At 39.5% G+C, this 17,194-nt stretch overlaps 1 protein-coding gene across 2 annotated transcripts; it reads right to left on the bottom strand.

The window, feature by feature from the left end:
• Positions 1-694: 694 nt before the first annotated feature.
• On the bottom strand, positions 695-10,645 carry syn1 (synapsin I). Of its 2 annotated transcripts, none has more exons than XM_034212607.1 (14): positions 10,357-10,645; positions 9,559-10,099; positions 8,700-8,757; positions 8,052-8,143; positions 7,748-7,904; positions 7,169-7,258; positions 6,602-6,664; positions 6,371-6,513; positions 6,221-6,295; positions 6,023-6,125; positions 5,796-5,933; positions 5,378-5,447; positions 4,793-5,243; positions 695-3,746 (listed from the first exon to the last, which is right to left on the bottom strand). In XM_034212607.1, exons 2-14 carry the CDS (start codon positions 9,957-9,959, stop codon positions 3,611-3,613), a joined length of 1,977 nt encoding a protein of 658 aa, XP_034068498.1. In that variant the 5' UTR covers positions 9,960-10,099; positions 10,357-10,645; the 3' UTR covers positions 695-3,610. The 2 variants fall into 2 exon arrangements, with proteins under 2 accessions (XP_034068498.1, XP_034068499.1); XM_034212608.1 differs by having other exon boundaries at positions 695-3,708.
• Positions 10,646-17,194: the final 6,549 nt, after the last annotated feature.

The raw sequence follows: 17,194 nt of genomic DNA, 5'->3' as shown, positions 1-17,194 counted from the left end.
TACACATACCACATAATTGTGTCAGATTGTTCACATTTGTCACTTTGTAGGATGGTTTTCTGTGCTTTTAAAATGTCCTTTTCTAAAGACAGAGGAAGTCACCAATGATACTGGGCTGTATAAATGAACTGTAATTATACAAATATTATCAATAATCTTGTTTTCTTTTTCAGATGACAATATTGCACAAGTAGTTTTTAAGATAAATGATGCCAACATTATACCACAATGGTTGTTTCCTAGTTTATTCAGGGTCTTTTGTCAGTTGTCATAATGTGTTAAATAAGTTGGTTGTGTGACGGTTAGCAGGGCACACTCTGAGGCCAGTTACGTTTTTAAAAATCCTTTTCCTGATGTGATGTCAGGTAAAGACTTTTCATAAGTATTAAAACAACACTATGTATATTATACGAGGAGAACAAAACGATACCGAAATACAGCTAATGCACACAAAGTTACAACAATATTATGCACTTCACCCAGGCATGGCACTTTAAGCCTTGAGCTTTGGCATGACTGTGTGTGTAGAATCACTTGGGAATTACTTTGGAGAGAATTTGGGGATTTTAGCCTTTGCAGACGATTTACTTGCACCAAAACCAATAACACAAAGGGAAACCCCAAAAAGCATAATAGGGCCTCTTTAAGTTAACTTGAACCCAGTGTTACAATTCAGAAAACAAACAAAACGGTGATTGTTGTTCATAGACTTTATTAGACATGTGGGTTTTAATAACATATTCATTTTCACATAATATAGCTACATTGCATATAACATCCATTTTTTGTAACATTTAATTCAATATTCCACCATGATTTACATTTTGCAGTATCTGATTTTTAAAATAACAAAAACACTCAGATTTTTTATTCTTGCACTTACATTGATGATGTACAATTTGAAATCCGGCAGGCACGACTTCCACTCGTATTTTTAAGGGTTTTATCTTTTCACAATGATTATACAATGCATTTAGAAAACAATAAAACTAGCAGTAAAAAGAATGAAAATAATGTACATTCACAGTCAGATACATCCACCATAAATAATGTAAACTTTAAAAGGAATATGATCAAATAAATAAATAAAACGACTTATTTGCATTGCTGTCAGAGCTCATCCTGTATGTCTCAGGAAGAGAAACAGCAAATGGTATGACATTATATGGCCAACAGGCCTCTGAGTGCCAGTATGACATTTTTCAAAGTTAACCATCCATGCTGATTGTGATGGCTCATTTTCATAAATTACACACTCAGTGTAACAATCACACAAAGCTGCTATTACTGATTTTCTTGGCATAAGGCTGTGCCACAATAAATCCGACATGTCATGTACTGACACTGAGTCACTGTAGAGTTTAAAAATGGAGCCCTGAATTACTACTGCATAAACTTACAAGCTCAAGACAGTCCCCAGATAGAAAAAAATTAAGCAAACACAAAGAACACATATAATATCAACCAGCACAAATAGCAGCAGGGGATAGAGGAGACAATCTGCGTCACTCAGGGCTCTGTACAACACAACTATTTGGCTTGACCAGTTACAGAACGACATTCATACATATATGCACCATTGAGCACAAGGGGTCACTGTGGCTACACGAAACACAGGCAGCATGGAGAATCTACAGGGGAACCAGGACTTTCTTTTTGGCTATTGGGTCTTCTCTAAAAAGCATGATATTGCCATACTACGTCGACATTCAAATGCAAAAACACTCCTTCTGGAAGACATGTGTAGTGCCTGGAAACAGAATCCTTTTTCAGAAGTCAGAGTGAGAGAGGGCTTGCAGGAAGTACTTATTCTACTGCAGGTGTCCAACCCAGAGTTGACACCCCTATACTTTGACATGATTTCTTTATTGTATAAACTCTTCTCACAGACTGTTAACCCGCTGAAAACCGCAAGGTGTATATTGAAGCAGAAAGTCTGTTGCACTGCATGATGCATACTCAGGTTTGGAGTTACTTAAGTGCAAACATCATTGCATTGACTAGCTGCTAAATGAAACCTGACATAATCCACTCACTATCTGTACATCCACTAAATTCATAGCTGATCTACGGTCAGAAGTTCCATTACATTGCTTATTATGGGAATATGAAATTAAACAGTCTATAAATACTCACTAAGACTTTTCAATACACTCTAAATGTACCTGAACAGTTGTAAACCTGCATATTTGTGTCCTACTTTACTGCACAGCAACCCCCTGGGGTGGGACCACCAAGTTGTTACTTTGTCAAGTGGCAGATGAATAAACCTGAAAAATATAGACTCCATACATCAGTCATTGTCAATGTATTCAAGTATCATTTTGCATTATACTCTGTGTGCAAATGCATCTAAAATAATAGAAACAAATTCTACCTCATTTAAATGCATGCTTTCCTTTCAATATTAGCTAACAGCCACAATACAACTGTAATGGAAGACCCTCACCCACAAACAAGCGTCACATTCAATGGACATCCCTGAAGCAACTGCATCTGATCTGACGTTCTTGTCTCTGTAAGGCATGCTTTTCAAGGAACGGGGAAAAAGTGGCAGCAACAACATACTCACAACACCTACTAGGTTACTTTTTACAAACTAATTCAACTACATGTTACGACACAGTTACAAGCACCAAGCGGTTGGAAAATGCAACCATTGCCTCCTATTGACATGCAGCTAAGACCGTGAGTGGTCGACAGTGCAAACAGATCTAGCATTAGCTAACACTGGACATCCTATGTGTGCAGCTGTGCCGAGTTAGGGACTGTACAAAAAGGATAAGCGGTGGAAAGGGAAAGTTAAGGAGAAGGAATATTGTAACTTTTGTATTTTTAAAAGGGAGGGGTCTTTTTTTAATATCTAACCTTATCTTTTTATTTTGTATCATATTTTTGGTTTGTGCAATGAGTTGTATAAAAATAGATAAAATAGTAAATCATAATGATGGTTTTCTTGTGTGCCATGGAAGTGCATTTTGTGATATGCACGTATGTAACAATAGTTTATTTGCAAGCTCAATTAAAATAATAGAGAGCCGCTATATTTTTTATAATTTGTTATTCTTGACATAAATATATTACTTTTTGATATTGAAAATTGCTTCTTTATAAAAAGAATATTAGATTCAGCACACCTCCCGCCCCCAATCATTTTCATACAGTCCCTTAATTCAATTGGTTGGTCGGCTAACCAGCCAAACTTTACACATTTAGATCACAATGACTTTACGGCACCAACAAACAAGTGGGAGAAGTACTCTGTTGTTTTGTTTCTTATTTTGTGTATGTCTGTTCATGCATATACAGGCTTTTTTGTGTGTATCGTTTGTGTGACACGAAATGTAGATGACTTACTTAAGCTTGAGGCAAGGAATGTTTCAGATATCAGTGCCTGCCTACAATTACTGTGTATTCTACTTTTTGCTCATTTTCAAAGGTGGTAACTGTTTAGGCAGTGTGTACATTTTCATATCAGGGTTAATGCACATGTAGAGTGGAGACGGCATCCTGTTGGTCCTTGTTCGTTGGGGGGAATTTGTCCTTAAGTTTTCCTGTCCATCTTTCTGTCAGTAGGAGGAGTGGAGGGGGGGGGGGGGCTTTTGCCATCTCAGTCTGAGAAGAGACTGGCAAAAGATTTGCGTAGATTGCGTATGGTTTCAGCCTTCACTTCGTCCTGGCTAAGGTTGGCTCGTGGCACTGGGATTTCTGGAATGTTGAAGGTATTGGTAAGAGACTGGGACTTGCTATAAAGAGAGGAAATGGCAATAGAGGAGAGGAAGAGGCTATTAAAGTCATGCAGCAACCCATGGAATGAACCGACTGGAGCAAGGCAAAACAGAGAGAGATGCAGCAGTGAAAAAGCCTCGGGAAAGAAGATAAAAGCGCATTCAGTTCCTTCCCTATGTTCATTCTGTATTCAGTATAAGTCATTTGTCCATGAAAGCCATCAGCATGGGAAGGTAGGAGCATTGATAAAGATGACTTTTTAGCAAAAAGTCTCTGAATACATTCAACGAATGATAAGTAAAAAATATAAGTGTTAAGATTTGGTAGCTGAGATCTAAATGAGTTGTATAAGCTGTGGGTAGTTGTAAAGTCTGTTTTTGAGTTCAGTTTATACTGTTTATTCTCATGTGTAATGGATTGGTTCAAATGGATTTACATTATATGACAATAATAATCTATTTGTTAATTGTTTTTCAAGAATTTGTAAGATCAAAACGGCAAATTAGATTTTTCTGTGTCAGAAAATATTGCGTTATACTATATAACAGCATGTCAACTTAAGACGAGTGGCAATATAGAACAATTTACAAAAGACCTTAGAAAATCTGAAACAAAATACAAATTTGAATAATTCAGAGCTTTACGCTTTATTAAGAGTTGTTAACCTTCTTCTATCCATGTCTGCTTCAAAGCCAAAACTACATTTAAAAGTAGGAATTAGCGGATTTGTTGACCTGTGTCCTTCACACAATTGGATAGTGATGTTTGTGATACATTCATGTGAACAACTCCAAGCCTGCAGCTCATTGTTGGCTAAATGTATCACAATCTCTGGAGACAATCTGAAATGTTATGTTTTGTGAAAATGCTGCTGAAGGACTGAAAATGTAACAATCAATAACTCATGCACATCCAAGAAGATTGTTGGTCAATAAAGAGAATGAAAGGATTTCCCATGTGGCATGCATATCTCAATGCAGGCAAAGGTAAGAAAGGATCAGCTGTAAGGTTCACTTTATGAGAAGTGAGAGGAAACAATGATGTATCTTACACAGATACTCACTTTAGCTGTGGAGAGCCGCCCATAGCCGGGTTGTCCTGACTGGGCTTCTGTGGGGGCTGTGGCTTCTGCTGCATCGGGGGTCTCCCTCCTGGGCCCCCTTGGCCTTGGGCAGCAGGTCGGGGCTGCTGAGTGGTGGTTCCTCCAGGACGGCCCTGCTGACCAGGAGCCCTCTGCTGCTGTGCACCCCCCTGTGACTGCTGCCTGGGGGGGTGGGCGGGCCGCTGCTGACCCGCTGGAGGTTTCTGGGGGAGGGACTGCTGCCTCTGAGCTTGAGGGGAACCTCCCTGGCTTCGCTGCGGAGCCCCCTGACCTGGGGGCCGGGGCTGGGCTGCAGGTCCCTGGTTAGCCTTGGCCGGGGTCCCGGGGTCACTGGTGGGCTGCTGTGCCGGAGCAGGAGGTTGGCCTTGAGGCTGGGGGCGCTGCTGAGATGGAGGACTTTGCTGTGGACCGCCTACAGGAGAAAATTAAAAGGCTGTAATCATATTCAAAAGCGTTCCTAATATCCCTTCCTGGACTAGCAAGTAAAAAGAGTTTATTTCTAAACAAGAAAAACATAGTTTTATTTAATTTGGATCAAGTTCTTACCCTGGGGTGGGGGACGCTGTTGAGTCTGTGGTACTTTGGGCTGGGAGACAGGCTGAGGAGACACTGCCTTCTACAAAACACACAGAAGACAACAGGGCAGAGAGTTCATGTAAATCAACTGAGAAATGTACGAAAACAGGATATGTATGGGAAATATTATGCGAGACATTTTTTGAAATGATCAGTGCTTGGCCCGTTGCTATTCATTTTTATGTAGACTTTTGGTAATCATTTGTATTTCTACGCTGATGACACTTAACTATATGTACCTAAATAATAAGCCTGACATCTATCCTTGAGACAATTTAAATATATTTTAGCTCAATCAATGCACCTGAATGCAAATGATAGTAAGACTATGCACTTATTGGTATATACACATCAGACCTGACATAAAATAAACAAAGTGTTTGAGCACCTGTGCTGGCTGGCCAGCTGTGGAAGAGCTTGAAGTGCGTGGAAGAGCCTGGGTCATCTTAGAAATCACCAGCTCTACAATCTGAACACGATCCTCGTCCTGCTGGTCCCCAATCAGTGGCATCGAACAGTCATCGACCTAGAAAAATCCATATATGATGGATTCAATTGATTTCCCATATGATCAGAGACAAATATTCCCTTTGGTGTCGTTATACTGCCTTTTACCTCTATGATGTAGTCCTTGCCATCTTTACCATGCAGCGCCTCCACAGCACAGATATCCAATCCTCCAAAGATGTCGGCGCAGGAGTCCACCCACAATCTGTACCTGTAAAAATGTGTGAATATTAGTGTATATATTAGTATACAGTGACAAAATATAAGATTCACATGCATTACAACCTTTGGATTTTAAGCTCTTACTTGTCTGACATGGCCACCTGCTCGAGCATAGATGAGCCAGTGTTGGTTTTCCAGTTCCCAGAAATTGATGTTCTCCTGTTGAATTAAATGTTATTATATTATAAAAATATAACATTGTGTTTAGCTCTTTGGTAGTAGTCTGAAACTCACATGTAGGCTCTGTAATTGGTGCCAATCTTCTGGATGCGGACATCATACTTTGCATCAATGAAGGGCTCAGATGTGGCATAAGTCTTGGTCAGTGCCACAACACTGGCAATATCTTGAAAATCATATTGATTGTCCACTTTCACCTGGAAATATAAATATACTAGCACACATTTCTCCAAGACATTTGTGTTCACATTGAATTGTGTAAACATGTGAGTCCTTTGGTACTACCTTTCCCATTCCTGAGTGAGCATGGCCCATCTTGACCACCACAGGGAAGCAAGGGGAGGTAATCTGTCAAAAAAACATCATCACATTCTCAGATTTCTCCTTATATACCTTCGTAAAGATCTTTAATTATTTAAAAAACGTTTTTCTATGCATTTCCGTCAAACCAAAGTGACACACAGCACCTCTCCTCTATTTCTGCATTAGATTCTGATTCATATTGATGACATGAAAGCCAGCCCATTATTGTCAGCCTGTGACTGCAGGGGTGGAGATAATGGCTCTGCAGCAACAGACTCAGTGTTACTGTACTGTCACTGACTTGGCAGAGGGAAAATCTCTTCCTCAACTCGAAACAGAAAAAACAAGACACTCCCAAGAAAATGAGATAGGTCTCGGTTGCTAGATGAGACAGAATATTGACATGGAAGTTAATTACTTTCCCAACATGTGACCCGTGAAGAGGGATGACCGTGTGTCCCTTTAATGGTTTAACATTAAGACAAACTCATCAGCACAAGTGGGATGGGGGAGGAGAGAGAGAAGGAGAGCAGATGGCAAAAAGCTCACCATTTCCTTGTGGTTTGGATAGTAAACCTGCTCTATCAGAGGGAACTCTTCCTGGCCCAGTTGCTTGTGGAGTCTAGACATCTGGGCAAACTAAAATGAACACAAGTGTTAACCATGCAGCATTTGTAAACCAAGTGTTAATATGTCCATGCAGCTGAACTTAAAGGTGGGGTAGGTATGTTTGAGAAACCGGCTCGAGATACACTTTTTGTTATATTCCATGGAATGCTCTTAACATCCCGATAGCAATGAATATCTGAAGTGCTTTGACAAAAAATCTGTGGAAGCCGTAGTACTGTAAAAAGCACGACCAATCATTTTAGCCGGCCCGGCTAAAATAACTGGATGGCCTACCTGCCTGTCAGCCTTCCATCTCGTGCACAAACTTATCTCGTACCCTCATTGGTCATGTGCGCGTTCGTGTGTGTTGGAGGAGGGGCTCTGTAAGGAAGTGGCAGATTTTTTCCGGCTGTGTATTTTCAAATTCTAGCGCACTCGAGCTGGTTTCTCCAAAATTACCTACCCCACCTTTAATGTGCAATATTGTTTCCATTAGCAAATTAATTAATTGATACTTACCACCCATGGTTTGTCGCAGAAATTGTAGAGAGAGTGCAAGGAGTTAACACTTGGCAGTCCAGCATACTGCAGTCCAATCACTATGTTCCTGTGGTCCCCATTCTTGTCCATGCTGAAGGCGTGCTGTCTGATCAGCACAAAGTCTGGCTTCAAGGATCTAGGAGAGAGGACATTAGCAAAATATTAAACTGCATTGCCAGACAAACTGGGCAGTTATTAGGAAGTTTAATTGAGGGTATAGTTATAGATTTATACAAAATGTGCAGCACACATGGGAGTATAAACTATTCAGCAGAGTACTTACTTAGTAAACTTATGCCCATTCCTGATGGCATCAATGTCCACCCTGTAGGTGCCTGTGGAATTGACCACCAGGCTGATTTCAGAGAATTCTGCCTAAAAGGACGATGTGAAGGTTTATTCAACACAATACAAAACAATGTGAAATAGAAATAACAGCAGTGAATTACTCTACCTAAGCCAGGTTACAGGGTACAATTATAGGGTTGCAAACGTTATCTAAAGTATATTCTTCCTTTTAAGAACCAACAAGGGAAATAATGGAAATGTCGGCTCAGTAGATTAACAAAAAAGGTATAGGAACTCGCAAGGAAAAGATCTAAAAACGATAAGGTTTTAACTGGTCCTATAAAAATGACAATGCATTCATCTTCAGATAAAAATGTACCTATTATTCCAGTTGCTAGGTCTTGACATAAAAGTTGTGGTTATTTATTTTTAAAAACACAATCTATTTATTTCTTATGAAAAATAATGTAACATCCCTCCTACTGAAGTTCACACTTTGTTCACGAGGCTCAGTAAATAGGGGCTTGTTTATTTATAATAATCTATTCTGGACGGTATCTAGAAATCTCCGTGTCCTCCTGTAAGATATAGAAGATGTAGTCAAACACAGAACAAAGCAAATATGTACATGTGTAAAACGTACCTGTTCAACCTTGATGTCAAATTCACCATGAACCTTTCTTCCTCTGAAGACCTTCACCCTGCATGAAAAATAAGAATTTGAATCCACCTGTTGTATCCAGACACAAAACATGAATTGGATTTAACAACTACTCCTGTAATCGACAGCTGGCATTTCTTCCAGTATGAACAGAACATTACAGAAGTCACTGGAACAAAACACATTTTTTTTCACAGCTGTTGGTGGCGGTATGCTGCATTCTGTCATTACTGTAGCTGGTGGCAATGCATCAGGTGAGGATGTTTCACAGTCTTTTGCAGGCACCATGCAACATAAACAAAAATGTAAAGCCATATTATTATTGTTATTTTACATGCCCGAGGCATAGCATATAAGAATTGGACTTAAGGATATAAATACTGGCCCTTCACTTTCTCATGAATTATAAATGTCCACATAATGTCTATTGTAACCGAGGTAAAAGAGCTGCAGAGCCTCTGTACTGTGAGATAGAAGGGATGTGATGTAATAATCTGCATAGTTTATTCTCACTAGGGTGTGATGCTGGGACAAGAGTGTTGGCCTTACATTAAGCATGTCTATTGTAAAATGCAAGATTGTTTCGACATGAGCAATAGGTGTTCAAATACAAATGGCTTCTCTACTGTCGGTTGGTTATGCTTTTGCAGTGCCACTACCAAACACAAGCAAGGTCTTTCAGAATCAGGTGTGAGCCACAAGCCAGCGGTTGTAACATGTGATAAAGCTGACAGCACCGGTTGAATCATATGACCTTCTGGATGTTAGTCCACTGCAACCCAAGGTCTATCAGGTGTGTGTCTGGACGGGGCACCGCGCTGGTTATGCGCACTGCTCTTACCAGTCGGTCTGCTGGTCATCGATAACCAGGAGGATCTTTGCGCTGCTGGATACCCCTGCCCGGTCCGCAGCCTCGGATAAGGTCGCAGCCGCAGCAGCTGTGGTCTGTTTGACAGCATTGGATATGGATGAGAAGAAGCTCGAGCCTCCACTTGCAGCCTGGGGTTGGGTCTGGGGGGGCTGCTGCTGGGGGGGCTGCTGCTGGGGGGGCTGCTGCTGGGGCTGGGGTTGGGGAGTGGTTTGGGTCTCGGGCTGGCTGGTGGACTGGCGCCTCTCTGTCGGCCCGGGCGACACTGCGGGGTTTTCCTGCGGCGCGTCGGGGCGTTGGAGATCCGTCATGTAGCCATTAGGCAGGTTGGACATAAAATTGCTGTCCGAGAGTCGCCGACGCAGGAAGTTCATGATGGAGACTTTCTAAAATAACGGGGAAACCGTGACCAAATATCCTCCCAACTGGATGCGACTTGCAACTTAGTGATCAGTGAGAAAAAAAGGAATGACTAGGCTACTTTTCCATCTACAGCGACGTGGACCAACGTTACCTAAAGAGAAACAAGTTGTGTGTTATCTATTGGTGCACATTTTTTACATCACATTACCGTAGTAAGGAATCGTGACTGTGTAGCTTAAGGAATTAGCCAAGGTAGAGCAATCACACAGTATAATAAAGATACATGTATGCCTGACTTGATGAAAATAAAACATTAGCACATGTAGCGTATATCAAATGGATTGTGTTAATAAAGCCACGGATCACTAGGCTAATCTGTAGTTACAGTCATAACAGGATGAAGCCTACCTGGGAGTATGTCCTTATCCGCCCCAAGGATGAGCTGATGAAGCTTTTCTTTTACCCTTTTATCTCAGAGGAAAGGCTACATACAGGTTACTCTCATGTCCTCTTTGCAGGGGGACAGGCAGTGGGTCGGTATTGAACCTGTGAATTATATAAGCTAGAGCCCTCTCAGCATCACTGCTGTTTTCCCTGTCCTTCTTTAACCTAAAATCCTAGTTTTTTCCGTCTGCCCTGCGTCACTCCCAGCAGTCATCATATGGAAAGGAGGCTGCGAGGCTGCACGAGAGTGAAGTTAGGCAGTGTGCAATACTTGACTTCCTGTTGATAATTTCAAAATAAAAGCATGTTAGCTATGTTTTTGTTAAAATGTTACCTAACAGGATTTACAGCATGAGGTGAGGAACGGGTACCTGTACCAAAACATTCATGGGAGCCTGCCTGCAGTCAGCGGTCTCAGGACACCTCCACTCTGAGGACACCTCCACTCTCAGGACAGGAAGTGCACGCTAAGAATTCCAAAATAAAATCGCCACTATCAGTACAGCGCATAGGTACAGCGCCACTTTCCAAACAGGAAATGCACGCAAATACAAAATAAAATCGTATCGTACTGACACTTATACATAGGCTATGTGGGACACCTTGTATTGTAGTTACTACCAGTACAGCGCCACTTTCCGAAACAGGAAATGCACGCAAATACGAAATAAAATCGTATATATATATATATCTCTTGTAAAATACAAGACATTTTGTATTTTAGTTACACCCGCTATTGATTAATTCGGTCAAAATTAGACCTTGACACCGTCCACATAGCTATAGTGAAATAAAATAATAGAAAACATTAAGCCTCTTTGATGTAATAATAGGAGCTGAAACCTCTGCCATCTAACACACACGTCCTTATTTATCTTTGAATAATAACATAAAAATAAAGACGACTATACTAGTCATTTTAATGCAATTACTGTAGCTGAGATAATATGATTAACCGACATCTGTGGGTATTTGATATAACAAGATGATTTGTCTACTTGTATGATAAATATGTTTAACTATGTTAGCATGACACCACTTAAGAGGGCAGTAAAAGTTGGTTAAAACCATATTTATTTTCTTAAAATTATTAGCCTCTTATTTATGTCATAAGCGTGAAAATATTATAATTATGTTACTTACAGCTCTATTGTCTAATCTACTGTTTGGTATTACAATAGACTGTTTCACTTCACTCCTACATACTTTATTTCTCACTTTACTGCACTATTGGATTAAGATGATGCATATTAAACTATTTGCTAAAAATTATATCCATTTTAGATTCCATTGTGTATTAAAATTTCAATTATTTTCATATTTGGTAGTTATTTGTTCTGCTAGATCCCCTTGATGGACTCCTAAATTGCCCTTGTGGTGTGATGCGGGAGACAATACAAGGCTTATCTTAAAGTAAACCAACATTCCTCTGTGGTATTCATGGTATAATCAAAGTGAATTATCAAATGCTTAATTGAAAAACAAAACAAAGCTAAACACACAAAGACTGACAAAGTGTTCCAACTTTCTGTTGCCCTTTATTCAAACTACAGAAATGCATTCGCAGAATGCCAGATACCCTCTTTTGTCTCTGATCTCGTTTAAGAAGGTCCACATGTCTTCCATATGTTCAAACCTAAACTTGAATGGCTCCAAGATTGTCTCCATCTCATCCTTGTCACATTTGTCAGGTTTTTCCTCCCAAAGCTTGACAGCCTCTCTTAGTTGTGCTTCCCCCATGCTCACTGCATCGGGCAAATGCACCCTGGTGCACAAATGTCTGCGTGCCACCACCCATTCCGCTGCCTTCTTGCAGTCCTGCACGATCTTAGATGTGGGCTACGGAAACGAGAGAGAAAATATATCATACCCACTGATACATATTAAGCATTAAGTAGCTTTTTGGCAGACTAACCCATGGAAAGGGCGTCCTCCTTGGATATGATGCATAGCACTAGTAAACAAGCCTACCACTTCCATTGTTTTCTCCACATCTTTTCTAACTGAGACATCAGCTGGATGAGGCTGAAGTTGCTCCTCTTTCTAAAAAACTAAAACACTTTGAATGTTCAAAATACAAGGGACTATTGCCATGAACCACCATACTTTTAGTAAAGTATGATATTTTCAACATATTCTTTAGTTTAAGTCCTTCAAGATCGTTCATTTCATTTCATTTCAAACCTTTATTTAACCAGATTGGTCCCATTGAGATCATAGATCTCTTTTTCAAGGGAGACCTGCAGCATATAGGTTCCAAATCGTCCTAAATACTGATACCACGAGGAATAATAAATGCAGTAAATATTGACAAAATACATATATTTTTAAAGACAGAGTGGTGAAACAAATAATGAGATTGAAACTTTAGTGTGAGAGTAGATACAAACACAACTTAAGTGAAATAGATTGCAATACAAATCTGACCTCAGTGATGTCATCCAACTTCCTTTTCCTCACTCTGAACACTGGAGGCACCTCACCTCGCAGGAGGGCTTTAGATGTCTCCGTCCAGTGGGCAAACATTTTGCCATGACTCAAATAAAAAGGGTTAAACAAAGAAAAAAATAAAGGTACTGTAGGTACTGTATTGTGTTTTTTAACCATTTCAAAGTTAATCTAACGTCAACATTTTAGTGGTCTCACCTTCCGAGGTCGAAATTCTCCATTAGCATGACACACCATCATTTTCGCAAAGCTGGCATGTCAATCTAAAAAAGGAAAGAAATATATTATCACTGTATGTCAGATTCAATGTCATAATGGGATTTTGAGTTTACTTTAAATGACCAGATCAACTTACAATAATGAAATCATAGGGTGCATCTAGTATGGTGTAAAGGGCATACTATGAAAGAAAATATATTATTTAATGTTATGATCTTAAAAACAACAGAGAATTAAATCAGACCAATAATGTAGCCTACCATCAATATGAAGATGCCACAGTCATTCCCATACAGTTGCCTGGGGAAACCCTAGCATGTCAGAAAGCATTTAGTTGTTTTGTTATGGTTTGACATTTCTGTTGAATATAAATGATACAAATTGTATACTATTACCTCTATTTCCAAACCAGTCGTCTCTTTCCACAGTCCAGGATTTATTGACTGTGAAAGGTTTCTAGAATGAAAAACACAGCTGTATGAAGATCTAAACAGGTAGCTATCAAAATTATCAATATGGTCCTCGTTCATGCACAACACACACCATCAGAGGTGGCAAAAGTACACACTTGTCTTGTTTATGTTTCTTATGCTGGTGTTAGGTATTGTGTATCTTGTTTTTTTATGTGTTTGTACGGCGACCTTGAGAGCCTTGAAAGGCGCCTATATAAAATAAATGAATTATTATTATTATTATTACTCTTTACTTAAGTAGAAGTACAGATACTTGTGTAAAAAAAAAATTATTTGGTAAAAGTAGAAGTATTGATACAACATTTTACTTTAAAAAGTACAGGCTTTGTAATCACACTACAATGTAACTTGAAATGCCTCTTTTTCGTGGTTTGTGTGTATGGTGCATGGTGTGTATGGTGCATGATGTGCACACCAAGGGCTCGCCACTTTTGCAATCAAGCCGGGAGTGGGGGGCACTGTTGTTGTTGGAAGCAGGAGAGAGAGCACAGCTGATGTGTTGGGTTGCGGTGAGGAAGAGGATGGACCAGGGCAATATTCAGAAGCTGATGTGGATGGCAACTTGTGGTAAGCCTCCAGGTGTACCTCCATATCTCCTCTTCTTAAAATTGTTTTTGCACATTGAGGGCAATGGAAGTGAGCCAAGTCTCTGCAGGTTAAATGGCACTTGTAGATTGCCATATCTAAGAGAAAGTCAAGAAAAACAAGTTTGCCAATGACAGACACGAAACAAGAACAAAAACAAGCACAAACATGTATCAGTATATGTGTGTGTTACCTTTAAACATTATGCTATTTTTTAAGTGCACTTCCAAGTGCTTCTCGAGTCGGGATGGTGAGCAGGGTTTGAATTTGGGGCACAAAGGACAGTGGAACAGTTTGCAACATGTTGTGCAGCGTTTCACTGCAGGCTTTGCAGTGCCACAGAGGATTGAAAGATGCATCTACAAAAAACAGGAACAAATGTTACAAAATGTATGGTTATAGACTAAAACTTCAATTAAAACAATACTTCATACGCCCAGTCTTTGCACGCTGGTTAAGTGTAAAAACAGCTTATTTCACTATACATTACATTCTACAACTAACGGCCAGAAACGATAGAAACACTTTTAATCTGTATTATCTCTTCTTTTAAAAGACATCAGTGTCATTGCCAACCACAACAAATGCAGACCTACCCTCGCTAACCTCTTTACACAAACGTTTAATAAAGCCGAACTGACAAACACTTAGCTAACAACGTAAAAAGACTATATAAATATATATGTTTCACATTACACAATTGCCTCTGCATTCGATTATTATTGTTTTTAGTAATAATAACGTAATTAATAACTAGCTGTGAAAGCAGAAAGCTATGAAAAAGAATTGCAAGCAGACATTCAAGTGTACAACTATTGCACAATGTATTAAAGAAATTAGTTCAGTAACAAAAACACATGCTTGTACATCGGCATGTATGTAGACATGGAAATACTGCATGTGGATGGGCACACACACACATGCCAGGTTACTTAAGGTTTCTCACTCAATGCCACTGCCTCATAGCAAATAAGACATACCGGCTTGTCTCCATTAATCACAAACTTGTGCTCAGTTTCCCATGGCTCGGTAAATGAGTGCATTCAATTGCCTTCCATTTGCATCAACTTTTTGTTTTACTGCTGATGATATAGAGACGCATCAGAGCATAGCGGCATAGGTGGTATGATAAGCAAATTATATGCTCTGCAAGTATATATATTATTGATTATTTAAGTAACCTGTGTTCCTATAATAGCAGTCTGTATAACAAGAAGCTGGAAATATGAGAAGTGAGACATTTCTATTAGGAGTGGTGGGGATGTGGCAAATGCTGCTATTTAAACCCAGTAGCGTAGCGTGGGAAAAAAATTAGGGGAAGCCAATAATACGTCCTTTCTTTTGGGTCGGGGGTGTGGTGGTCAATGTAATAACGTAACCAGATGAGTGATTACAGCACCTGGTATCATTTTGCACACATTTGTATCATACAGATGCAGGACTTACACACGCCTGTTATCTAACCGACAGGTCCGCACACTGCGGTCAAGCCAGCCGGCTTTCACTTTTGCGTGGTCAAACCAGCCGCCCCTGTATTTCGAGTGCGCGATTAGTTACAGGTTTACGGTAATGCAATAAAACATCCCTGGGAAGCTGGACGTTTCGTATGTGCAGTATTATATATTCGATCACTTTAAAGCTACAGAAAATCCCACGAGGAACACTTCCGGTGAGGATTTCAAAGTAAAGGATGGCATGTGGTTCATTTATATTATTTGCGATTGAGGAACAGGGTAATTTATGAGAATAATGTTAGGACTTATTGCTTCATAAACTTGTTGCACAAATACTATTAACTACTTTTACTGTGTACTTTTTGAGAATGGCAAAAGTCCTCTCCAGAGAACAAGAATGAGCATTTTCATCTAACTTTGGTGTGGGATAAAAAACATTTCTTCCATAAGTAGTTTATGAGTCTGCCATGTTTGTACTTAGTACTTCTTAGACTACTTGCACAAATAATATGAACTACTTTTACTGTGTACTTTTTGAGTAATTTGAGTTTCAAAGTCCTCTCCAAAGAACAAGAATGAGCATTTTTGTCAAATTTAATGTGGTCTAAAAAACATTTCTTCCATAAGTAGTTTGTGAAACTGCCATGTTTGTACTTAATACTTCTTAGACTACTTGCACAAATAATATGAACTACTTTTACTGTGTACCTTTTGAGTAATTTGTGTTTCAAAGTCCTCTCCAGAGAACAAGAATGAGCATTTTTGTCAACTTTAATGTGGTCTAAAAACATTTCTTCCATAAGTAGTTTATGAAACTACCAGGTTTGTACTTAGTACTTCTTAGACTACTTGCACAAATAATATGAACTACTTTTACTGTGTACTTTTTGAGTAATTTGAGTTTCAAAGTCCTCTCCAGAGAACAAGAATGAGAATTTTTGTCAAATGTAATGTGGTCTAAAAAACATTTCTTCCATAAGTAGTTTATGAAACTGCCATGTTTGTACTTAGTACTTCTAGTACTTATAAGTAATCATCTTGAAATATGACATTAATAATTGTAATATACACACATCTTATAGCGAGGCGAAGTCACGCCCATCTACTTCCGGTCCATGGGACCCTGGAAGCGAAAAATTATACATTGAATTCAATGGAGAGAGAAAACGTATCTTTTGATCCCGTTTGAATTGTGCCACGAACTACACATATGATGTTTGTCAATCTTAAACAATCATTTCCATGTCAAAAAAGTCACATTTTGTCGTAAAACTGTTGAAATATAAGACTATGAAAAATACGCAACGAGAAATACTACAAATCCCAAATCACATTCTGGGTCGCGTAAGTGATGTCACCGGCGATAATGCTCCAAGTGGTTGGTTCACTTTTACAAGATGCCTGTGTGCTTTGTACCAGGTTGTAATCACAAAAGTGATCATACCACTTGCTCGTTCTATCGCTTCCCGTCTGATGAAAGGACCAGGAGTCGCTGCATCAGACATATCAGGTAATATACATGTTGTGCATGTTCATGTGCATAGTCAAGTTAGCTACCTAGCTAGTAGCGACGAGTAGCGAGCACGTTAGTTAGCATTACATTACTTAGCCTTGTCATTTTTA

The sequence above is a fragment of the Gymnodraco acuticeps genome, unplaced genomic scaffold, assembly GCF_902827175.1.
Source record: "Gymnodraco acuticeps unplaced genomic scaffold, fGymAcu1.1, whole genome shotgun sequence".
NCBI lineage: Eukaryota > Metazoa > Chordata > Actinopteri > Perciformes > Bathydraconidae > Gymnodraco > Gymnodraco acuticeps.
The sequence above is the reverse complement of the archived record's forward strand: the minus strand, read 5'-3'. Positions and strand labels throughout refer to the sequence as shown.